Below are 24084 nucleotides of genomic sequence, written 5' to 3' on the forward strand. Positions count from 1 at the left end.
GTGAAACATGTAATTTAGGGGTCTCGGACTCCGGTCCTCGGAGTAACCCTTAAAAAAAGAATACAATTTGTCTTCCATTTTTTTGGGCCGCTTTCTTGGACTCACTGCCAGGGCTTGCAGTTTTACCTGGAGTTTTTCATGGGCCAAAAGACTCGTTGGACTTGTTGGATTGCCTTAAAAAGACACTAAATGGACCTAAAAGATATAAAAAATAACCTCAGATGGACTCAAAACAATGGCAAAAAACGTTTTATATATATATACAGGTATATATATATACTTTTGCTTAAATATATACTATTGCTTAAAGAAAAGAAAGAAAGAAAAGGAAAAAAAACAATTAAATACTTGATTACTGCAAAAATATAACATCAGGCCGTGGCAGAACTAAATTCCTGTGAACACTTGTTGGCTTCATTCAAATGCACAAGAGTGAAAGAAACATGAAGGATATTAAATTCCTGTGTGAGAGCAGCTCACCCGTACACTGAACTCATACACTGAACATTTTCATTCTTTGAAAGGCATTAGGCGTCGCAGTATGTTGTTATTCATGTTGTACTACACAGAGTAATCCTTATCTCTCTTAATATATGTCCCTCACTAGTATTCAAGTTAATTACACACACACATCTATTGTTTCTGCAAAACTTTGAAAGCAGTTTTTTTTAACCAGATAAAGTTGCCCCTCTGATTTGTTGATGGGAGTGTTGGCATTTATCCCTGTGTACCCTATTATGCCTTCCACCCAGGTCATTGAGTCATCCTTTGGCCGGAGCGACTAATAATAACTCCCTGTCTGCTGCTATTCTCGGCCCTGCGGGCCATGTGTATGTTCATGTTAGGAGGGGAGGGTAACAAGTCTGAGAAGACTTCTGGTCTTTCTGTGTCTTTAGCGTTCTCTGCCTCTCTTATGGGGCAGCTGGAGGGGTCTACACCGGAATATTTCGGCACAAACATAGTCAGCAGTGGATGGGATTGGCATCGGGGGTTTCTCACAGCTGCTCAGTGACTCAGGAGGAGAAGGACCCCAACACCAAAACATGTACTTTTTCTTTTTATGCTCTCTAAACATCAAGGATTTTATAGGAACCGCATATTTGACTACTGGGATGATATTGGACTACTTGGTGTGAGTGGCCTCCGGAGGATATATTTGGATTTATGATTCAGCTTGTTGGTGCAGACGTGTCTGTTTCCATGTGAGACGTGAACAAAGGGAGACACCAACAACCAAAATAATCAGCTTCATTATATCTAACACAGCTTTTACCTCCAGTGAAGGTAGGTGGAGCAACACTTTCTTTATCTAGTTACATCCAGTCCTCCACATACGTGTATGGTATGGCCATTAGTCTCTTGTTATGAGTTTGATTGCAGTCAGGTAGGTGGTAATTGAGGGAGTCAGGCAGATCCAGAGAGTAAATAATCTATTCTTCATTCTGTTAGTTATTAGGTTAGGCTGCAACTCTGTCCTTTGGTCCTTGGGTCAAATTCCAGCTGCATTGTACCTTTATGGGTTTGATAACCAGCTCTATTAATAGCTCTGATAAATCAGCTACCCATAGGTGTTCTGTCATCAAGTAGACCAAGATGATCTTTCAGTAAAGAAGCAGTAGATCCCTACAATGAATGCATGTTTTAATTTAAAAATTGCAATATACTGTGAATTGTCATCTCAATTTCTGTTCATCTTTCTAAACAGCAAAATGGAAGCTAAAAATGTATTTTGTACCTATCAGTTGCAAGATATTAAAATCATTCATTCTGCACAGCTGCCCTCCTAAACTATCCAATAAACGGCCTGGCCACAGAAAGAAACCTCTAACTGGATCTTACAAGACAGTTTCGTAAGAATCACTCATTGGAAAAGAACTTCAGAAATGTTTAAACTAACAACAAGTAATTAATTAATCTAATCTTAATCTTGAATGACGTAGGGAGTACCGCCAGTTTCCTTAAGAATATCACTTATCAGTGAAGTTAATGAAAAAAACAAAAGCCTTGCTGGGAAGCAGGACGTTTGGACTCTGGAGTGATTTCAGAGGGTCTGACGAGGGGGGATTTACCCTGATCAAGACATCATGTAAGATGAGCAGCAGATTATGTGATGCCCCTTAAGATGACCAGTGTCGACTGGGCAAGCAGCCTTTCATCGACAGTATGAGATCATGGAGAAAAACAGTTTCAGTTCTGGATAGAGATAAATGTCGGCATTAAATGACAGCATCAAAACCAAATAAATACTAGTGTGACTGGTGTATCTTACAGAAATCTAGGGTTTTCAGGTCCCAAATCTCTCATATCTGTCTTGTTTTCAAATGAATAAAGTTCTGAGATGCACAATTGGCAAGTCTTTAGTCAGACCAGCCTGATGGTAAATGTTACCACGCTAAATGCCATTTACAATATATAACAGTTCAGGATTAAGACATTGCCATTACATTACAATGTAATGATTACATTTCACATGCTGTTTGAATATATGTAACATTTGTAGCTGCCTCTTTACTGGAGGCATAGTAGTTCCTGTTTTATTTTGAAACCTGTGTCTTTGTTTCTTGACTTCCCTTGTTCCCATCTTCCCTGATCATGTGCACCTGTGTCTCGTCAACCCTTGTCTTTCCGAATCCCTGCTGGTCTGTACTGTTTGATCCTCCATGTGTCCTGTCAGGTTTTTGGTAAGCTCAATTTGGCACAATAAATCACCTTTTTTGGAACTCCTGCATCTGGGTCCAACTCTACCACATCGTGACACATAGTATGATAATCATAATATCATAATAGACATTAAAAAAGCCCTGGTGCATGCTGGGCGGGTCCACTTAAGAACCTGGACCTCATGTAAAGGTTGGTTTACGCCACGTTACAAATGGACAGCATAATCAAAATGTCAGTGTTCCAAGTTGGAAGCTTCAACTAGAAACCGCCCTGAAGTTGGATTTCCAACCTGGAAACTCAGAGAAACCTCAACAACCCCGAGTTCCAACAAAGCTGCTCTCGCAAGAGTAACAAAGTGACCACTCAGCTAATTTAACTTTTTAAATCCGTTTTGTTAAATTCAACTAGATATACTTACTCTTACTTTTAAATGTTTTGCTAAATGCCACCCTTCTGACATACCTAACCTTATATTCTTTGCACGTGCAAAATGGGTCAACTTCTTCCTTAAAATGTAAGTAAATATATTTTAGACACAAAATCCTACAAGTGGAGTCATGAGCTGAATTCCCCTCAATCAGTCTGCTGGTGGGCACTTTAACAATTCTCTTTCTTAATCTTTCCTGTCATAGAAAATGTATCTTGAGCCAGATTTTTGGTCTCAAGCTTCAAAATAAATAGATAAATAAATATAGAAGCAATAGCGAAACCTAAACCTAATTGGTGACAAGATCGAGAACTCAAAGCAGTAATCTAGCAACATGCTTGCTAGTGCATGCTAACAAAACCCAGATATCAAATGTACATAGTTAAACCACATTTGGACCCAGAAGAAAACAGAAGTTGGTATTTTCCACATCGCTCAACGTTGTGTTGAATACTGTAACAATTTAGGAAATCCCTTGTACCATCAGGGAACGATAATAAATACTTGGTGAGTTTTAAACGGCCCCCAGCTATGGTTTGTTGGTTTCAAAATTGTAATATTTTCATGATATGTGACTTTCCCTCCACTTAACCGAAGACATTGGCCATTCAAGTAAGGGTTTTTAGTGGTTGCTGGGGCAACCGTCATAATTCAAGCATTAGTGTTTGCGACCAATAAGAAAACAAAGAGCACCCTTTACATATTGTTGAGGCAGTTTATTGGTCGGTAGAGGCAGCGTTAATTATTCATTGATTGTAAAAGTGTTTCCCAATACCTCTGCGATGCAACCTCTACACAAATGCGTAGTGCTCATTGTTAACAAAGCGTTTCAGGAGAGGAATGTTTTGTTTTGGAGAATTTGAGATTTTTAACCCAGAACTCCCCTTTAACCCTCTTCTGCCTATTTTAATAATCCCAGGGGGGGATTATTTTCGTTATAAACTCCATATATACATACAACATACTGTATATTGAGAATAAAATATGAATGCGAACAAAAATGTACAGAGGGTGAAAGAATGATTTTCCGTGTCTTAGATCCAAATTACAGAGGGGTGGTGTCTGAATCCCTCAGGGAGGTGTTATGAAGTTTGTTGGCCACGGGCGTCTGGGTGAGATGAGTCTTCTGTTGAAGGTGCTCCCAGTGTGTCGTAGAGAGGGTGTGTGACATTGTCCAATATGGACTGAAGCCTGGACAGTATCCTCCTCTCTGCCACGGTTGTCAGGGTGTCCAGCTCCTCCCTCAGGACCTCAACCTCCTTAGGACAAACAGTCGGCTTTAGCCCTTCTTGTTGACAGCTTCAGCATTTCTGATCCAGTCCAGTCAATTTATTATTAAAGTTCACCCCCAAGAATACATTTATTCCATCTTTTCACATAAATCTGTCAAAATATCTTGATATAATCCTTGGAAATAACACTCTTAAGTTACTACACTGCTAGACCCCTTCAGGAATAGGCCAGATTTCCTATGTCTAGTCAAAATTGTTCTATTTTAGGTCAAAGTCTCTGCCAGTGGGGTAAGAAAATGTTCTTGACTAGAATTCTTCAAACTAGCAACCCTGTTTGAAATCGCCTAATTTTCTTGAAACAAGTTTTTTTTACCATCTTAGAAACTCTCTTACAATCTCCATTGAACCTTGCGTTAAAATGAAGACATGGACTAGTGAAGGATACGTTGAGCCACAGAAACCGTGAACGACCTACAGTAGGCCTGCAAACCGTGGGCCAAGTGACAGCTTGTCTTCCCAGTGTTCCACCAGCCCTGGTTTCAGCTCTTGAAGCACTTAACAGCAACTGGACCTGTTTATTCTGCCCATTTTTGGATTAACCAGAGTTGGTTGGCATCAGTTCTTACCAATATGGCACCATGCAGAATTTTTTTAGAAAACCCATAGGTGATGTCACAGGGGTTCGTCCACTTATTCTTCGATAGTCTGTGGCTTTGAAGCATTCAATCATAGTCAAGTCAAATTATTGGAATCTGTACAGTGTAGAGGCTGCGATTACTCACCTCAAGAATAAGAGAGGCTGGGGTGAGTTGGTCCAGGGCACATCTGGTACCCACACCGTATCTATTATAGATCAGTTGCATATTGGAACACCCTTCCAGGTGAGATTCGTGACATCAAAAGAAAGGCTGTTTTGAAAGCAAGACTAAGAACTATGGGCAGAAATATGTGCCAGTAGAAACTGAATTTGAATAATTTATATTTGAATTTGAATTGCTCAGCTTGAATAATTGCATTAAAAAACTGAATCTGAATCACATAATTTGAATTTGTATTGTTTAATTTGAATCATTGCATTGAAAAACTGAATCTACATTCAGTTCTCACAATTTAAATTCAGTTCTTGCAATTCAATTTCAATTTTACTGTGCCAGACATCCGAGTCTTCCGGAGGAAGAGCAATCGAGTGCATACAAAGAACTCCTTTTCACATAGCCTACTATAACCTCTATTTTCTTTCAACGATATAAACGACCAATGGGAGCTGGATATTTCGAAACCTATTGTGTTTTCTCCATTCTGTGTAAAAAGTGTAAATTTATATCTTGCCGTTTTGTAGAAAAATTTGTGAGAACTGAATGTAGATTCAGTTTTTCAATGCAATGATTCAAATTAAACAATACAAATTCAAATTATGTGATTCAGATTTAGTTTTTTAATGCATTATTTAAGTTGAGCAATTCAAATTCAAATATAAAAAATTATTCAAATTCAGTTTCTAGTGGCACATATTCCTGCCCATAAAGAACCTATCTGTTGTCATCACCTTAACATCATAACATATCATTGAGTGAGGTCAATACATCAAATTCTATATGATTTGTATGATATTTTTCTTTATTTCTTATTTGTAATTTTATTTTAAATGTACTTTATGAATTGAGATTGTATGTTTGATTTTGTATTTTATTGTCCCCAGGACCCCTGGAAGACTAGCTTTCGTTTTGGCGTCAGTTAATGGGGATCCTTTTAAATAAACAAATCTCTTCTGTCAGCCAGCACCAATCTCTGGATCTTTACTCTTATCTAAACAGGAAGCGATGTCGAGGGCTTCGTCGACCCAGACTACTCCTCAGTTCTACAGAGTCAGCGACAAAGACCTCACGGAGATCGAGCTTCATTCTGTTGACTCCATCAACGACCTCCATCGAATACACGGTGAACACAGTCAGAAAGGTACGCACAAACACGGCCCTGAACGTTCACGTACCGTCCACAGACGTGCCTAAACTGACTGACTCTGCTGTCAATCATCTCAGGTGCGAGGCCTCCTCGTCCTGCGTACACACCCTCCCTGAATGGGAACTTATACACTCACGGTGCAACACGTGTCAATCAAAGAGGCCAGCCGCTCAGCAGCAAACTGCAGAGCCGTCTGCAGGATATGTTGACACCGAGTTCATCCCGCGCTTACGCCATGGGCTGTGCTATTATTACGCTGCTTCTGCTCACAGTGCTGCTCATCTTTTACTTCCTAGGTGAGATTTAAAAACTTGTGTTTTCCACGATATTTTGTTATTCCCTGTTTTCTTTTTCTCAAAAGTAGTTTATTCTTCTAATAAATCCAAGCTAAGATGATATTGCCTCAAAGCAAACAGAAACATAAACACAGCAGACTTCTGCAGCTGTGTGGTTTGTGTTGATGTGAGAAACCGTTGTGTCTGTGCCTCCTGCAGTCAGGCAGGGCGGCGCCATCCAGATGCTTAGCGAGGCCATGAAGGAGAAGGAGGAGGCGGCCTCGGAGCTGTCGCTGCTGGTCCAAGAACTGCAGGCCCTGAGACGAAACCTGACAGCCGTGAGAGGAGGGACGTGAGGGCGACACCAGGAAAACACCAGACGTCGTACGCATGTTCTCCACCGGCACGTATTTGTGTCACACAGGGAGCGAAAAACTTGAGAAGTGATGTCTCATGACGGGTTTTCCTAAAGGCATTCGTCCAAATTGTCTCTGAATGTCATTTGTGTTTCATGTCATTGTCAGATTTCCATTTTGTCTGATTTTTAGCCACGGACTTTAAGGATATAATATTGTTTACTTCATATTTCATGAAGTGGTGTGTAGTATTACTGTGTACCCATATATGCAATTAAACTGTGATAAAGTGTTAACATAGCAAAATAAAAATGATAAATATTGCTTTGACAAGAGTGGATTTGTTTGTTTTATGAACTAAAAATGTATATTGGTTTTGAAAGATTTTCAGGCAGAATTTATTGTGTTCAGCAGTTCAGGTGTGTTGTTGACTCCGACAAAACACCCCAACAAATGCAGCTAGAAAATAAAGAAAAATAATACAAATAATACAAACAAAGCTGATTTATTTATATATATATATATATATATATATATATATATATATATATATATATATATATATATATATATTTCATATTATTGTTTTTGTATCATGAAAGTGAAAACAGGGTAAGTAAAACCTTCCATGGTACAAAGAAAACACAAAATAAAAGATGGGACAAACAAACGCATTAAGATGAGATTTTTTTTTATGACTGATTAAGTTTTTGTAGCTTTAGTATCTGAACTAAGTTTCAAGCTTTCTACGTTAATGTTAAATGAGGTGAAAAATACACTGAAGTTGCATTTTTGATGCAAAGATTTGTAGTTGTGGACATGTTATTTTCCATAAATTATAATATACGGCATTTTCATATTTTCTATGTCACAAAGCAATTTTGTATTCAAAAACCATTAATTATATCAGTCCAAAACAGTTTCTCTTCAATCATTGTATAAAATATACATTTAGAATCCAAATTTCAATAATACATGAACATTAAAAATGATTTTAACTGGAAAACAGTTACAAATGACTTCAGATCCTCACGTTACCAGCCATTAGATGGCAGCAAGGACGCTGGAGACAGATTCTCAACACCATGTTTCCGATAGTCTCCCTGGTGGCTCTGTTGCTGATGAAGGGACCGTCGTAATCTACACAACAGATAATCCACTTTAGTATCCATATTTTTTTCTGTTTCTTTTTACTGCAAGTGGGATGTTTCTATATATGGTTGGTAATGAAGAAAATCTCAACAAAAGGTAATAAATGCTGTATGTAATTTATTGCTGTCATATGTATGGAATTATGTAATTACCTTAACAGGCATAGTATTTTTCCATGTCGCTACTTTTAGGGCACTTCTATTTTTTTTTTTTTAAGATGAAATTCCGGTGTCTGATATCTACAGTAATAAGTTTTAGTTTTTTTTAAAGTAAGTTCTTCAAGTATAAGGAAAAATTACACCCTATTGCACATTCAATCTGTCCTCTATTTATCCACCAGGCTGAGTCTTAAACTTAATAAGAGCAGCTTTTTGAAACGTTTTTACATAACTGCACCTTGTCATCCTGACTTGGTGTCTGTGCAGCAGCCGAAACCAGGATGAACTCAGGAAATGTCAATGACATGTCCCGTATCTCGGGGGTTCTACCTTTGTTCAACAGGGTTCTGGTTTGTTTTAAGAGTCTACTCATGAGATGGACAACCCGCAGATGGCCAGGAGATATTCACTGACGATGTGACAAAACGTGTTCTGGGTTAGAAATCTAGAAGAATCGCCTACCAAACCTTTTAAAAAGGACAAGTTAAATGAGAAAATTGTCCTGTTTTCTGACTGATCAAAAATTGTTTTAATTGTTCGCTAACATCTTCCACAGCGTCCCACCTTTTTTTTTTAGAAATGTGGTTGAAATTTATAAGCTTTCAAGTGGTAAAGACTTTGCACTCAGAGAGATGTAAAATCTATTTGTCTTTTTGTAATCTAGAATCAAAGTTTGAAGGACTTTAGGAATTTTCAAATATTTTATTTTCACCAAATTACTTCTGTTATCTTTAAAATTACAGGTGGGACTTCAGAGATCTGGATGCCTTACAAATAAGCAAGTATACTTGGTGTTTGTAACCTGGACACTGACTGACGGGAGGGTCTGGGTCAATCATCCAGAACTCTCTCGTCCTTCTCACGACAGTCCTGTCCAGTCCAGCCGGGGAAGCACTGACACAGGAAGTGCTTGTGAAAGTATTTGGTGGAGTAATAGGTGAGAGCAGGAGCTGAGGACAGCCTGTGAGAACAGCCATGGTTTTTCCTCGCGCAGCGGCCGTTGCCATGGCAAAGTTGGAGGCTGCAGCGCTTTGTGTCAGACCTCAGTGACTGAATGAAGGGACCCAGGATGTTGCGAATGTAGTTTTTGAGAATGACACACTGTTTCTGCAATGTGAGAGAAGAATAGAGGGTGACACACCCTTACACACACACACACACACACACACACTTACACTCACTGATAAGTTTTCTCACATACCTTAGATTTGGCAAATTTGAGCTCTCCCCACAGAACGACTCCTGCTGTTCCCACTGATGCGCTCTCTCCGAGTGTGTGCTCCAGGTCTGTCTGCGCACACACAACCTTTCAGTTGTATCTTTTTACATATCACACCATAATAAATAAATCCACTTGCCTTTACTAGCATGTCCCATACTGGGTCATTATGTATTTAATAACAACTAAGGATTGTGTTAAAATAGACCGTTCCTGCTTCCATAAAAATGTAAACAGTGAGTGGAAGTGATTCTCTGGTAAAAAATACACTTCATTCAGAGATTATCAGCAAGTAAGACCACCTCAATGAAAGCAGAAGCTTTGGTTTGCAGCATGCTGGTGAATGTTAACACAATGCCAAAGAGGAAAGGCATCAGCGATGATTTTAGATAAGCATTTGTTGCAGCCTATTCATCTGCGAAGGGTTATGAGTCAGTTTTGGAGCAATATTAATATGATCAACATGTTACATTTCTAAGGTTCATGCCAGTACAGTTAGGAAAGGACTGCAAGTGTAGCTTGTTTTATTTTAAGTGAAGTTAATTTCGACATGTCCATCAGCTGCTACCGGTACCTTATTGAGAAAGTCGAGGGTGTGGGTGAATGCCAGCCTGGCATAAGGAAGAACAGGTGTTGGTCTGGTCTTGTTGCCATGACGCCAAAGTGAGGCCACTCTCAAAGATTCCAGCAGTCTGTATCTGAATGTCAAAGACAAAACTGTCCATCAGTAAACACAATCTAAACAGAACTGTAAATAACACCTGATCAACAGTGCTAGGTTTAACCGGTTAATGCCCAAAATATGAATTAACCCCCCCTCCTGAAAATTTTTATTTTTTAAATTTTATTTGAAGTGTTGTATTACGTATTGAAATGTAGAATATATACCGGTATATATACATATATATATATATATATATATACATATACATATATAGAAACATTTCCAATTTTGTATTCAATAATTTCTAAATAATTATTTTTCTTATTATAATGAATACATTATGTAAGTTTATGTATTCTTTATTTAATTGTTTATAATTTTTTTATAATTTTTTTGGTTTGTATAAAACGTCTTTTTTCCTTTTTTGATTATGGGGTGGTTCAGAGTTCTCATAAATTCATGTACCACATATGATACATCCGGTGTTAGAGGATTAAGCTACATTTAGGACCAAATGGCTGAATATTTTCTCATATAATTGTTCGTACCTGACCATCAGAGCTGCGTCTTCAGACCCCGCTAACCTCGGTGGCAGGTAGATGCTGGGGAATAGAGCCGTGGACTGAGTCCACAGCCAGGACAGCTGGTCATTCTTCTGCTTAGTTCCCTTGTGGCAACGCCCCATGTAGCTTTTATCTGATCACACATGCAAAAGATTTCAGATGCAACATAAACCACAACGCATAAACTAAACTGCTCCATGCACAGGTGACGTTTCCAATACCTGTCTTTCTCTTGTATTTATTATAGCAATAGGGAAAGCCGTAAAACCCCCAGAATCCACTGGGACGAAGTCTGACTGCGACCCGCAGTGTCTCCTTCATAAACATCTCAGCGCTCTTCTCAAACTGTTGCCTTGCCAACAATCTGACAGCCTTCTCCAGCAGATCCGGCCTCTCCTGCCTTACCAGCATCTTAGACAGTCTCCGGTACTCTATCTTGGATCCATAGTTGTTCCCCCACAGTGGGTTCCACTCCTCCCAGTCAACGACGCCTACACCAGCGAAGTCTGGCTGCAGCGAGGTGGACAGCTGCGTCACCGTGTCGGACAGGTGACCAGCGAGGTCTCCGAGCTGAGGGATTCCTCCGTTCACCATCCTGCCATCGTGGGAGATGTATGGATATCTCCCCAGGCGGTCTCGATAGAAGATAGTCATTTGCTGGAAAAATGTAAATGTATAGTAAATATCTGAAAAACTATCCCTTCATAACAACTTTTAGGACCTTGTTTTAGTTTTTCTCACTTTGTTTCCACTTTCCTTCTATGTTCAATAGCCATTTTCTCCAAGAAAACTATGGATGTTCACTCCTAAATCTACCACACGAGATTTACATTTTCAACACACACAAGGCTAAAAATGCTCTGAAAAACACAGGTAGGAGATTTACAACTGCATCAAAGATTATGGAGGTATGATGCACAGATGCAATAAACGATGCGTTAATACACATTAAGTATGTATATACTGCTTCTGCAGTATATAGAGAATTTCATAATCAGGTTACAAAATCAAATGGCGTACAGTATATTCATATATGGAGTAAGACGGAGTTGCAACCATTCAGTTGAGAAAAAGTGCTTTTGTTCTCCATGCCTGAAACTAAAGTTGAGGATGTTTATTTTTTCTATTTTAGGTCAGTAATGATCTTTTTCTTTTTCTGTAAAATGCCAGACCAATTTTTCTTTTTTTTTGAGAAAAATGTCTTCTTCCTTTAAAGTCAGAAGTTTACAAATACATACAGTACATACATACGTACATGTACGACCATGGTCTCAAACTGCTTGAAAAACTCCACATGATGATATTTTGGCATCAGAAGCTTCTAACTGGCTAACTGACATCATTTGAGACACACTTTCAAACACAAGGGCCACGTTGTATGGCATCATGGGGAAACCGAAATGAATCAACCAAGACATCAGGAAAGGAATCTTGGAGCGTCACAGGTCTGGTTCCTACTTAGGTACAATTTCCGGAGACCTGAAGGTCTCATATTCATCTTATCAATCAACAATATGTACACAGCCTGGAAGCACCAACAGTAAACAGCATGGGAAGCACACAGCTGTCACACCACTTAGGAAGAAGGGAGCTCCTATGGTCGAGAGATGAACGTGCCTAGTAGCGAAATGTGCAAATGAACCACAGAATGATAATGTAGATGCTGGCTGAACGCAGGACGACTGCATCATTAAGCACAGCAAAATGCACTTTGTTCCAACAGATCACATTTTCTGATCACAGTTTGCAGCTACACATGGGTCTGGTGCCCTGGTGAAATTAAATTCAGCTGTTTAGTCAAAATCATCTGTGTAAAGTGTGGAGGTAAAATGAGAAAGACGGTGAGGGCACCATCATGTTGTGGGGTTACTTTGCTGTATATGTATTCATATATTGAAGATAAATCTCAGGACATCAGTTTAATAAGTTAAGGCTCAAGTAGGACATTCAAATGGACAATAACCTAAAGCATAGCTCCAAATTAGTGCATTGTGGTTTTAGGACCTAGTGAACATTTTGGATCCATCACAAAGCACTGGCGTCAGTTCTAGAGAGGATTTGTAGGCGGTAGCCAAAAGTTACTCAAACTTGACTCAGCTCCAACGGTTCTGTCAGGAAGACTGGGCCAAAATTTCAGGAAGTTTTTGAGAGATGAGAGATTTGAGAGGAGGACTATCCACATCTCTGAACCAAGCTCAAATGTCTAAAAGGAATTCTAACAAATACTAAACGCAGGGGATCTAAAAGTCTGACCTTGAAGGAGGCATTATTATTCTGACATTTCCCCCCAAAAAAGACTCCTCAATTTTAGTGTCAGAAATGGAAGGAAAAAACCTGATATGCCAACCAAAGAAATAGGAAAGGAAATAGGAATATATATAGGCTCTAGGAGAGCAAAACATGACAGAAGTGACACTGCGGTCCACTTGAATCTCTCATTCACCTCTCCCTGGAAGCGCTGCTTTCTGTTCACCACAATATCAAAGTCCTCCAGATCCAGCTGGATGTCGTGCCGTTTCTCACAGTTTGCTGTGGGCATGTTCCACACCACGACGAAGGGCTGGTCCTGCAGGACTGGACCCGCCGCAGCCACACTGGACCGGGTCTTACTGACAGAGACACCTGGATGGCTGGGATTCTCCAACCAGGACTTGCAGCGGGACTGAGACGTGAGGAGGAGGAGGAGGAGGAGAGGAAGGTGAGCCAGCACCATGGCTGCTCACCTGCTGATGTGTCCTTCCTGAAAGAAAATGGAAATCATCCTGTCATTTATTGAACTGAGATCGTTTACATACATGCTCCTTGTATTGATCTGTGTAATTGGTGCTTGTACTGTAAAATCTAAGCATAAATAGATACCCTGTTGATGAATGTTCTCTCTTCTTCAGCAAAAACAAGTCATATTCATTTAAGCTTCATTTCCAAAATTTCTAATTAACTAAAAAATTGTGATTTGAATGCATAAAAATGTAATAATTGTTTCCAATTTCTTCCTGATAATGGAGAAGACAGCCATCTGTAAGCATCAATGATGCTTTTAGAAGACGACAGTTCTGTAAACGAAGAACTGAAGGGAGTTGATTATCACTGATTAAAAGCTTAGTGCAATATGTTTTGTTTATTTTTTAATCAACATTTTGGCCTGTTATCAAAGAACCAGAATGATCATCAATGGATCACCAAACAGTTTGTATCATTTTCAAGAAGCTGGGTGTCCAAAGAGGAGGAGAGTAATGAAGGGAAGGTACTAAAGGCTTGTGACTGTAAACACTTTCCCAGATAACCCACAAGTTGTTTGGGATAATCCTCCATTCAGTAGACAACAGAACCTGAGGATGAGCTCTAGATTTGTTTATAGACAACAAAATGAACCCAAAGTGCAAAATATAGCACGACCTACAGTATAACATGGTGGAGGTTGTATTATGGTGTGGGGCAGCTTGGTTGCCTCTGTTACCGAAAAGACAACCAAGGGATTGAAGAAAAGAATGGAGACGTACAAAAAACTGGGTTCATTTCTAAGAAGTTTACAAATTCTGTGCAAATATTTCTGATTACAGTATAGACCGCTAAATAAAATAGCTTGTAACAGTTAAAAATAAAGTCTTTAACAGACGGATGACCAAAAGTCCCAATAACACAAGCAAAAAACACACACTAAAATTGTAGATTCTTTATTATTTTCATAATTCACACATCTCTAGAACTTTAATAAGGCATCAGTTCATCATTCGTTACATAATTTGATAACAGCAGCTGAGAAAATGGCAGTTCAACATACAAAAATAGACAGTACTTGTACAATCATGTTAAAAAACCAGATTAATGAGGGATAAAGAAACAGTCAAGAGGCAAACGTGAAAATAGGCAAATGGGTGAAAATGAATAGTGCTCAAAGGGTACATTTCTAGTTTTCCTTATGATGATCATCATAACCTCACTGCAACACAGCAGATATTCAAAGAAAACGTCCTAAAGTTTTTATTTAATGTGCATTAAGAAGAATTCAAATGATTTCACAGACTGAGATCTGAGTGAGAACATCTGCATATTTAAAGTGAGCATGCTGTTCCCTCAGACCGAACAACTGTGGTTCTAGATGCACGGACTGATAATTAGACATCATCTTTTTTTAACTGGGAAGGGAAGTGTGTGTTCTGCCTTTTACACCCATTATACAAGCCTGTGTTGTCATCAATCATCCTGGTCATTTTTCTTCCTCTTTATAGTCAGCATGAGACTATTTTTGAGTGACAATTAGCAGCTGAAGCTCAGACGAACCGTTCAGTAGAAGGAAGACTCTGTGCTTCTTTGGTTTGATAACTACATCTTTTACAGACCACTTCCCTATTTGCTCTTCTATGGCCGGGGGTAACGTGAGCGGGTGATTTATGTGTGTATTTTTTACTCCTTTGGTGTATCGGTGCCCTCCAGAAGGTGTCCAAGAGTTCTTCAAATGTCCTTATGCATCCAAAAGATGGGGGTTCCTTTTGCATCTCTGTAGGGCGTTTCAGTCAAAGTCTGAACTACAAGATGCCCTCCAGACTGAGGAGGGGGAGGAGGTTGAGGGATGGAGAGAGGGGGTGGTGGAGGAGGGATGGAGGGGGGAGAAAGTGGAGGAGGAGGAGGAGGAGGAGGAGGCAGACCAGATGATGGAGATCCACCACTACAAGAACCTTGTGAGTCCATGTTCTCTTGCGGTACATCAGTGTTTGTCAGCGTTTGTTTCCGTGGGCTAACCTCTTCGTCAGGAAGTTTGGAGAGTCTCAGGAGCATGTTAGCGGGAACGAGCGCCATCACGGCGCCCGAGCTCTGCACCGGCGTGGACAGCACGTAGCCCAGATGGGCGTAGAAGTGTTGCTTATCGTGGGTGGTCAGGTGCAGCCGCCTGAAGCCTCTGCGTTTGGCGTAGCACTCGGCCTCCTCCATGAGCGTCCGGCCGTAGCCTTTCCCCCGTTCGGCCCTGGACACGACGACCGACTCCACGAACAGGCTGCCGCCGTGGCCCACGACGCGGGAAAGCCGGGCGTGGCCGATGAGCGTCTCTGACCCTGCGTGGCCCTGCAGCAGCACCAGACAGACGGGAAACTCGGAGCAGGATTTCTGGAGGGAGTGGACCCGGGCGGCCTGGCTCCTCTGCCACTCCGAGTTGACCAGGTCTGCGCAGGGAACCAGCAAGTCCGGACGCTGGTGGATCGGAACCGCACGGATCCTCTCCGGGTTCTCCGAGTCGTCTTCCCTGCCTGGTGTCTGACGGTCCGGAGTTGAGGCGAGGTGCAGATCGGTTCTCAGCTCATCTCTGCTCTTCGGTTTGGAGTTTAAGGATGTTATGGGTTCAGACCTGTGATGATCAGGGTTTAAGTCAAACTTCTTTCAGGTTTTACAGCTAAAAAGCAATGGCTTTCAACGTGCACGTTTCTGGTTAATTTGATATGGCAATTCTACTTTACACAACAGGGGCCTCATTTAAAAAGCTTCGTGTGCACAAAACAGGGCTTGAAAGATGCGCACGCCACCTTCTATGCAAAGGTTGGGATTCAAAAAAAAAACTAACGGGAAAATGTGCATATCTTTACGCAAACTTTAATCCTAGCGCACAAACATTTTGAAGATATGGAGAACTGGCGACGCAGACGGTGAGGTGGTGAAATGAAGCCAGATTCATGTCATACTTTTAATGTCATCACATATCAGACTTATAATATAATAGCGTTGATCGTGTCCCTCTGTGTTTGAAGCACAGTGTCAGTCAGTCGGCCACTTCCAGCTGCACCATGCGGATCGCTCTGGTGCTGCTGGTGCTGCAGCCGCGGTGCAGGACACGCCATGCCGGTGTCGTGCCAAAAAGTGATCGCCTGCCAGAATCTGATTTCTCCCCTGAAAATAGGTCTTTTTACCAGCCAAAAATTAATTGAAGGCCAAATACAGTTAATAAAAAGTTGTTTCTGCCTAAATATGACTTGATCTCATTCTTGAGTTTCATAATCTGAAAATCTGACGTTTTAGCGCTATCGCTCAAAGGGCTGCTGTGCATGCTCCCGCGGCCAGAAATCAGATTCTGGCAGGCATTCACTTTTTGGCACGACACCGGGCCACTCTTCTCTTCCTCCACCTTCAGATCATACCACTTCTTTTTTATTTCTGCCACAGATCTGTCCGTGGCACTCACGGCGTTTACAGCAGCAACGACGTGCTGCCACTCACTCGCTTTCTTTTTGTTAGTGATGGCACTACTGTCACCACCAAATAATGTTGTTTTCCTGGCCTCCACCTCATCCACAACATCTCGATCTCAGTCTCCGTGAAATTTAGTGGCACGGTTGCCTGGCTCGACACGTCTCTTTCATCCTGACATACAGCAGAAACAGACTGCAGGCAGGCGCTGCGCATGCTCAGCAGGCTCATTTATATGCAAATACAGTCATCAAGTACTTTGCATTGCCCATTCATGGTAAAAAAGTGGGCGTGTAGAGGGCGAGGTATGAGGCGCATTCACGTGCGCAAACCTTCCAGCTGGAATGTGATTTATAAAGCGAACATTGCGTGCAAGTGTGCGTGCACACGGTTTTATAAATCAGGATTTTTTTGTGCGCACGCCATTTTCGGCTTTTGAGCGCACGTACACTTTTAGTATGAATCCTACGCACTCTTTTATAAATGAGGCCCCAGGTCATTTGAGGATCCCTATCAGCTGCAAACGGAGACATGTGGCCCACATGGGGATAAACTTAGAGTGGGGATCTCCCTCTAATCTCTGTATTGCATTTTAACCTTTGCTGTCCCCTCTCTGCGTCACTAACAGCAAAGGTTTTTTATTTATTTATCTTTTTTTTAATATAAAGGAATTCTAAGTGTTGGGAGCCCCAAATAGGAATATCACTTATTTTAATTTTTTTCTTGTTCATTACAATGCCTTCAATTAAAATTGTATTTTAGTGGGACAAAAATAGTGCAAAAAAAAAAAAAAAACAACCTTATCAGGAAAAGCTGTTGTTTGACAGATTAAAATACAATTATTACCACATGGAACATTGAGAAGCTAGATCCAGTGAACTCATACTCCATTTGTAAGGCTGGCTTCAGCGGTTTAAACATCTACTTGTTAAAGTGACAATAAGAAGTATTTTTGTGTGGACAACTAGCAAGCAGACTGTTCGGCTTTGACCACAGAAATGCATCTTACCTAGTTGTTACTATGTGGAGAACTTGGAAAAGAGCTGGAGTCATTCCATGAAGAGCAAATGTGAAATGTTTTGTAAACATTTTTCACATTTTTTTGAATGACAAGTTTGTGCAGAAATTTAATTGGCTGAAAAATATCTTGACGTTTTCTTTCAACGCAATAACTTACGAAACATACAACCAGGGAGATGCTACTTCTGAGAAAAAGTGAATGAAGTTACAACATTTTGTGTCTTTTCTGAACCATTCATGTCAGGTGCAATTCCTCACAAAAAAACAGACATACTGTAACCTGAACAATCTTTTAGCTAAATAAATGTTAGAAAAGGTTTGTGATATACATTTTAATGGAATCATTTTAATCACAAACGATTGGCGGTTGTTTTAATCGGTTCTGTTTGGTTGCATCAGAAGTTTTGCGATGTGGCAAACAAGAGCAGCAAGTGTTGTTCCTGTCAGAGTAGAGATGTGCAAGAGGACATGTGTTTCGACACAGAGCACCATGATGCAGCATTTATGCGTGTGCTGACTCATGACGGCCTTGATAATACCCAAAACCAATCTTTAGAATCATCTTCCAAGTATAAAGTACCACCTCCCATCTTAAACTATGTTCCCAACAACCTGCAATCGATGGCAAAAAGTGTTTTTTACATTATAATAAATTATCTTCCTTATCCTATAACCATATATCACATGGCCGCAGCTTTGTGTCGACAGTGTAATTACAACAAGAGGTTGAGGGACAGAAGATGTCTGATTCGGTAATAAAAGCTGTAATTTTCAGTATGTTCTTCCTATAATTATATGTTACCTGTTGAAATGTCTTATTTTTGGCTGAACTAAAATGGTTTAATTGCTGTCTAAAACAGTGATGGTAAAAATTTAACGTATATAATGACACGACTGTTCGGTGCATCATCTTTTTTTGTGTGTTCATTCACTTTGCTTTAAGTTTCTGAAGAGTCCAAAACTAATTTTACAATGTTGCCTCACAGCTGATGTGCCCTGCAGATCACTACTGTGGATTAACGCCATCATCATCGTTTGCAGAGAAATACTAGCTGAAATACTCACCACACAATTGCTTGAGAAGGTTGTGCGACACACTACGGTATACGATATGGTTTAAGGGGCAAAAGTAATTTTAATGTCACATTAATACGCACAAACAGGAAAGGTTTTTGTGTTTCAGTCAGCGGGGTGAGGCTATGGAACACGTTTTCAATGGAATTAAAGCAATGTCCAAATATTAAACCGTTTAAAATAAAATACAAAGATATTATTTTTCAGAGGTACAGGGATGAGCAAAATGCTTGGGTGCAATGATACAGTGTTTATTTTTTATTTATTTATTTTTATCCTTATTTTCTTACACTAGTCAGTAGCTTATGTTGCTACAATGTTTTTATTGTCTTGTTTTGATTGTTTTTTTTTTATTATTATGTTTGCATAATGTTATGTTCGTATGTGTTAGCTACTCATATTTAAGGAGAGGGGGTGAGAGTTTATAAGTTTTACTTCTTCTCACTCCCTTTCGAATATGTACTTTGTTATGTCTCATGTTAAGACGATTGTCTTATTTCCTTCTTTTTTTATATGATTCATATTCAAAATAAACACTACTACTACTACTACTACTACTACATTCATGAAGTATATTGACCCCAGTATTATTGTAAAATATTTTTTCGTTAATTGTTCAGGTTTTTCTCAGTATCATCCTGAATTGAAGCCTTCAGTCATTATTTTCGATCTCTCTTTATTGGCACATAATGCCAAACCCTGGCAGCTGAATCATAAGAAGACGTAAACACATACAAAAATAAAATATTATAGCAAACCTATTGTCAAAGGCAGCTGGAAGGACAGTGCAGCTTTTTCTTTCTTGCAGATTTAGAGTCATAAAACTGTTAAGCATCAAAATGACACAGCTGATCTTATGACTGTAAACTAAAATGTATCCGTCCCTTTCTCTCTCTGATAGTCAGCAAACTGTCAAAGAAGATGCATTTAGAGCATTTAAAAAATCCAGACAACTTCCAATGGCTCACTTGTTGTATTTATAAAACAGAAAACAGTCAACGCATTTGAAAAATGCCAACAACCCAAAACAAACAAACAAAAAGAAAAAGACAACTCACCGAAGGAGAAAGGATGAGGCTGGCTGTCAAACAGATATGAGCTACACAGCCCCAACATACCAGTCTGTCTTGCAACAGGAAACTGGTAGTTGACTAATTATCACATTGAAGAGGCAAAACTCCTCTTCCCTAATATGACACTACTGCTAATCTTAATTTCAAAAGCAGAAGAGACTCATCTTCTTCTGAATAATGAGATGTTTTTAAGAGACACTTCACTGCAAAATTAATTCAACTTCTTCCTCTTTTTTTTTTAAAGTTATCTGAAACTGTTTTATCTGGCTTTTTTTAAACACGTTATGAAAGTCATTACAAAGTCTCGTCACTACAGTATCGCATATCATGGCTTGCCATTTGACCGTTTATAACAGCGTAAATCACATGAAATGCACTTTTACTGTGTTTTGCATGTTGGTTCTATGTACTTGTTATGTTATACACACTATTCCCATTTCCATCCCGGTCCCACACCAACTCCAGCAAAAGTTGCATAAAGACATCTTTTATGTCTACTCACACCCACGGACCAAGTGATATTTAGAACATAAATTTCTAAAGCAGACTTAATTATTTTATTTTTGACAGTAGAACAAGCCCCACAAAAGCAGGGCATCAAAAAATTAGATTAAACTCGTATTGTTCCTCTCCACGGAAATCTTTAGTAAAAGGCGAAAGATTTATACGATATGAAGAAAAACAAGAGTGATGAAGTTACATTGTTTGACTGGGAGGTACAAGTATCTCCGTGATAGCCTTCTCTCTCACGGTTGCATTTGATAAAGTAATGAAAAAAATAATCACACACATATATGCCTCTGGTGACAACTAGAGGTATTTTAGAGCATTGCATGTGTGCGCCACTGAGACCATTGTATCCTGGTCCTTTTGTAAATGAGAATTTGTTATCAAACTTTTACCTGATGAAATAAAGGTTAATTTGGCAATTAATAATGCCACAGTTAATGCTGAACCCCTGTACCTGATCCCTACCTCGCTCAATCTCCCAGTGTAATTAAATGAAATGCACATCCAGTAGGCTTGCCACATATGATACATTTTATATTTATAACATGTTATATTTGCATGACTTGAGTTGCATTCATGCACTGTACATGTTGTAATGATCTTTAGGTTATGGTTTATGATTTTGCTTGTCATTTTAGATCTACATCTACATCTTCTACATCTCCAAATATTCAGATGGGGGACTTGAAAGCCTAGGATCAATTGGATGAACAAACTGTGCCAGAATTTGTGCAAGAAGTGAAAGAATGGGCAAATGGCAAGAAAGTGAAACATTATCTGACATAGAAATAGATTTGCGACATTTGTGAAATTGGCACTGCCTGCAATCAGGAGAAACTGACCGTCAAGGCACACCTGTGTATAAAGATTGAGGCCCTCACAATGAGCATCAAGACTCAACTCTTGAGACCAAGACCGGTCTCGGGAACTACAAGTCTACTAATATGACACTTCAGATCTACTAATATGACACTTCAGATCTACTAATATGACACTTCAGATATACTAATATGACACTTCAGATCTACTAATATGACACTTCAGATATACTAATATGACACTTCAGATATACTGGTAATCTTATTTTCAAAAGCAGATTAGACTCATCTTCTTCTGAATAATTAAGATTGTTTTTAAGAAACACTTCACTCCGAAATTAAATCAATTTCTTTCTCTTTTTTTAAAGTTATCTGAAACTGTTTTATCTGGCTGTTTTTTTTTTTTTTAACACTTAATGAAAGTCATTAAGAGCACTAATATATCCTCCACAGCATATCAAGGTTTACCATTTGGCCGTTTATAACAGCGGAACCGTAAAGCAAATGAAATGCACTTTTACTGAGGTTTGCGTGTTGGTTTGATGTACTTATGCATGTTACATACAATTACTCCCATTTCCATCCCAGTCCCACACCAACTCCAGCAAAAGTTGCTTAAAGTCATCCTTTTGTTATAACTCATTATTGCAAAACAAATATATTTAGTATAACATTTTTTAAATCAGACTTGAGTTTTGGATTTTCTTTTAACAGTTCAGCAAGCCCCACCGAAGTAGGACATCAAAAAATTAGATTAAACTCTTATTGTTCCTCTCCACGGAAATCTTTAGTAAAAGGCGAAAGATTTATACGATATGAAGAAAAACAAGAGTGATAAAGATAAATAGTTCGACTGGGAGGTATAAGTATCTCCGTGATAGCCTTCTCTATCACGGTTGCAGTTGATAAAGTAATGAAAAAAATAATCACACACATATATGCCGTAAACTTTATATATATGCAATATATTTTTCAAATACTTGGCAAAACATGATTCAAATACAACTTTAGGTTATAGTTTTAATAATGAAAAACGACTACACGCACGCAATGCATTATGGGAGCCCAGTAACTACGACCGGCTTTACACGCATGCGCACTGAGTACTGCGAAGCTTCTGATTTTAGGAATGAAACCCTAAATTTCCATTATAGAGACTGTAACTTTTTGAAAATTCATAACATTTTTCACTATATGTATGGGGTTTTGTTGGTTTTGTCTTTTTTGTTTTGACTTCCCCTGACTAGTTTTCCTAAATTACTTTTCCGGTAGGCTACGTAAACCAACCGGATTGAGAACGAAAAATGTAGAATAAGTACAATATCATAAAGAAATCACATGTATTTGTTAGTTGACTCTCCATCCTTTGTTTAGGATCAGTATTTAAGTTATATTACTTAGTAATACATATACTGACTGAGCTCACAGAGGCGATTCCTGGCTTTTTAATGTTTTTTTTTAGGGCTGCAGCATACTTTAGTTAATATTTTGAAGACATTCTGCTTGGCATGAACTTAATTGATAAATTACATATAGTCCCAAAAAAATATTGTGTCATTTAAACTTTTCTCTTGAAATATTAAATGCCCACACAATGCTTTTGGTAATACATGACTCTCTGGTAAGTCTAAAATCATATTAAATCACAGGAGACCAAGTAACAATCAGTTTCTTTGACCACCTGTCTTCTCTGGGGTTTTTTCCATTTAAGGTAAAAGTAGAGAACTAAATGTGTCTTCTTTTTAGCTCAGCCAGTCCAGTGATAGTTGTTACATATTCAAAGAAAGCACTTATGTAACGTCCATACCACAGTACAATTATACACTCACATTCACGCTATAATACCTACATTTTCGCAGATAGGTGCCGTTTCTCGTGTTTGACAGCTGATCTTCTTCTTTTTCTTCAATGGTGTTTATTGGCGGTTGGCAAACCAACTTAAAGTTGCATTACCGCCACCTACTGGACTGGAGTGTGGAACAGTAGACTAGCAGACAAAATACTGTAATAAAAAGAAAAAAAGAAAAGGAAAAGAAAATTACAAAAAAAATAAATAAATAAATAAAAAATAAAACAAAAAATAAATGAGGAAATCCAATCCTCTCTAGTAGCCCTGTATCTTTGAGATATGCCATCAGATGCTTGAGCATAACTCCTGATTCTGCTCCCAGCAAGTTCCCCATATTTAAAGCCATCCTGGCTTCCTCTGCTGTTGCAGCTAGTGTCCTTCTTTCCACCTCATATCCTCCACAATCCAACAATGTATGCTGAACAGATTCAGCCTGCCCACATTGGTCACATCATTTTAAATGTAGAAGTGTTTCTTATAACTTAGTGGATCTTATATTTACTGACAGTAGTATAATCATCTACAAGAAAACTGTCTCAATCCCTTCATGTACCTTCAATTGATCATGTCTTTAAATACATCAGGATAATAAAAAAATCGGTGATGAGGCTTGTAGGAAGAAAGTTGATTTATAATCCACAAGGTGCCATATCACCTCTTCTTACATCCATTCGAAATTGCTGTAATGTATTGCAAACATCAGTGATTTATTCCCAAACTGCACTATTTTAAACTTGAAATTGGATGGCTATAGTAAAGTGGGGGTAAAGTCCCTGGGGCTTATTATTCGTAGGTGTTAAATTGTGTAGTGCAAGAAGGTTTTATTTATATGTCTTATGTGAGTGAAGTGAATAAAAAGAACTCTTTGTGGAAAAAGGGGTTGGCGTCTAAAGTCAG

At 39.1% G+C, this 24084-nt stretch overlaps 3 protein-coding genes and 2 non-coding genes across 6 annotated transcripts; 1 reads left to right on the forward strand and 4 right to left on the reverse strand.

The window, feature by feature from the left end:
* Positions 1-826: 826 nt before the first annotated feature.
* Positions 827-7246, forward strand: si:dkey-20d21.12 (uncharacterized protein LOC556245 homolog). Its single transcript, XM_061736613.1, has 4 exons — positions 827-1284; positions 6135-6276; positions 6360-6578; positions 6777-7246. The coding sequence occupies exons 2-4, from the start codon at positions 6141-6143 to the stop codon at positions 6911-6913; spliced, it is 492 nt and encodes a 163-aa protein (XP_061592597.1). The 5' UTR covers positions 827-1284; positions 6135-6140; the 3' UTR covers positions 6914-7246.
* Positions 7247-7485: 239 nt separating this feature from the next.
* On the reverse strand, positions 7486-23241 carry hyal3 (hyaluronidase 3). Of its 2 annotated transcripts, none has more exons than XM_061736612.1 (7): positions 23188-23241; positions 13113-13409; positions 10891-11326; positions 10655-10802; positions 10017-10140; positions 9425-9514; positions 7486-9330 (listed from the first exon to the last, which is right to left on the reverse strand). In XM_061736612.1, the coding sequence occupies exons 2-7, from the start codon at positions 13380-13382 to the stop codon at positions 9055-9057; spliced, it is 1344 nt and encodes a 447-aa protein (XP_061592596.1). In that variant the 5' UTR covers positions 13383-13409; positions 23188-23241; the 3' UTR covers positions 7486-9054. The 2 variants fall into 2 exon arrangements, with proteins under 2 accessions (XP_061592596.1, XP_061592595.1); XM_061736611.1 differs by lacking the exon at positions 23188-23241 and adding an exon at positions 19996-20130.
* Positions 15122-16703, reverse strand: LOC133456400 (N-alpha-acetyltransferase 80). The gene is made up of 3 exons (XM_061734875.1): positions 16669-16703; positions 15410-16010; positions 15122-15214 (listed from the first exon to the last, which is right to left on the reverse strand). The coding sequence occupies exons 1-3, from the start codon at positions 16701-16703 to the stop codon at positions 15122-15124; spliced, it is 729 nt and encodes a 242-aa protein (XP_061590859.1).
* LOC133457593 (U5 spliceosomal RNA) lies at positions 20588-20701 on the reverse strand. The gene has a single exon (XR_009783880.1). It is a non-coding gene; the product is annotated as a U5 spliceosomal RNA (small nuclear RNA).
* Positions 22060-22173, reverse strand: LOC133457594 (U5 spliceosomal RNA). The gene has a single exon (XR_009783881.1). It is a non-coding gene; the product is annotated as a U5 spliceosomal RNA (small nuclear RNA).
* Positions 23242-24084: the final 843 nt, after the last annotated feature.

Source organism: Cololabis saira, chromosome 12 (assembly GCF_033807715.1).
Source record: "Cololabis saira isolate AMF1-May2022 chromosome 12, fColSai1.1, whole genome shotgun sequence".
In the NCBI taxonomy this organism is placed as follows: domain Eukaryota; kingdom Metazoa; phylum Chordata; class Actinopteri; order Beloniformes; family Belonidae; genus Cololabis; species Cololabis saira.

Coding starts and splice junctions, on each gene's coding strand:
- hyal3 (XM_061736612.1), bottom strand. CDS start 13,382: ATGGTGCTGGCTCACCTTCCTCTCCTCCTCCTCCTCCTCCTCACGTCT. Junction 11,327..13,112: donor AGCAGCGCTTCCAGGGAGAG/GTGAATGAGAGA, acceptor ACATTTTTCCAG/CAAATGACTATCTTCTATCG. Junction 10,141..10,654: donor GACGCAGCTCTGATGGTCAG/GTACGAACAATT, acceptor TTTGACATTCAG/ATACAGACTGCTGGAATCTT.
- LOC133456400 (XM_061734875.1), bottom strand. CDS start 16,703: ATGCACAGCAGCCCTTTGAGCGATAGCGCTAAAAC. Junction 16,011..16,668: donor TTGAGCGATAGCGCTAAAAC/GTCAGATTTTCA, acceptor TGATCATCACAG/GTCTGAACCCATAACATCCT. Junction 15,215..15,409: donor CCAAACTTCCTGACGAAGAG/GTTAGCCCACGG, acceptor CCCCCTCCTCAG/TCTGGAGGGCATCTTGTAGT.
- si:dkey-20d21.12 (XM_061736613.1), top strand. CDS start 6,141: ATGTCGAGGGCTTCGTCGACCCAGACTACTCCTCAGTTCTACAGAGTC. Junction 6,277..6,359: donor CGGTGAACACAGTCAGAAAG/GTACGCACAAAC, acceptor CAATCATCTCAG/GTGCGAGGCCTCCTCGTCCT. Junction 6,579..6,776: donor GCTCATCTTTTACTTCCTAG/GTGAGATTTAAA, acceptor TGCCTCCTGCAG/TCAGGCAGGGCGGCGCCATC.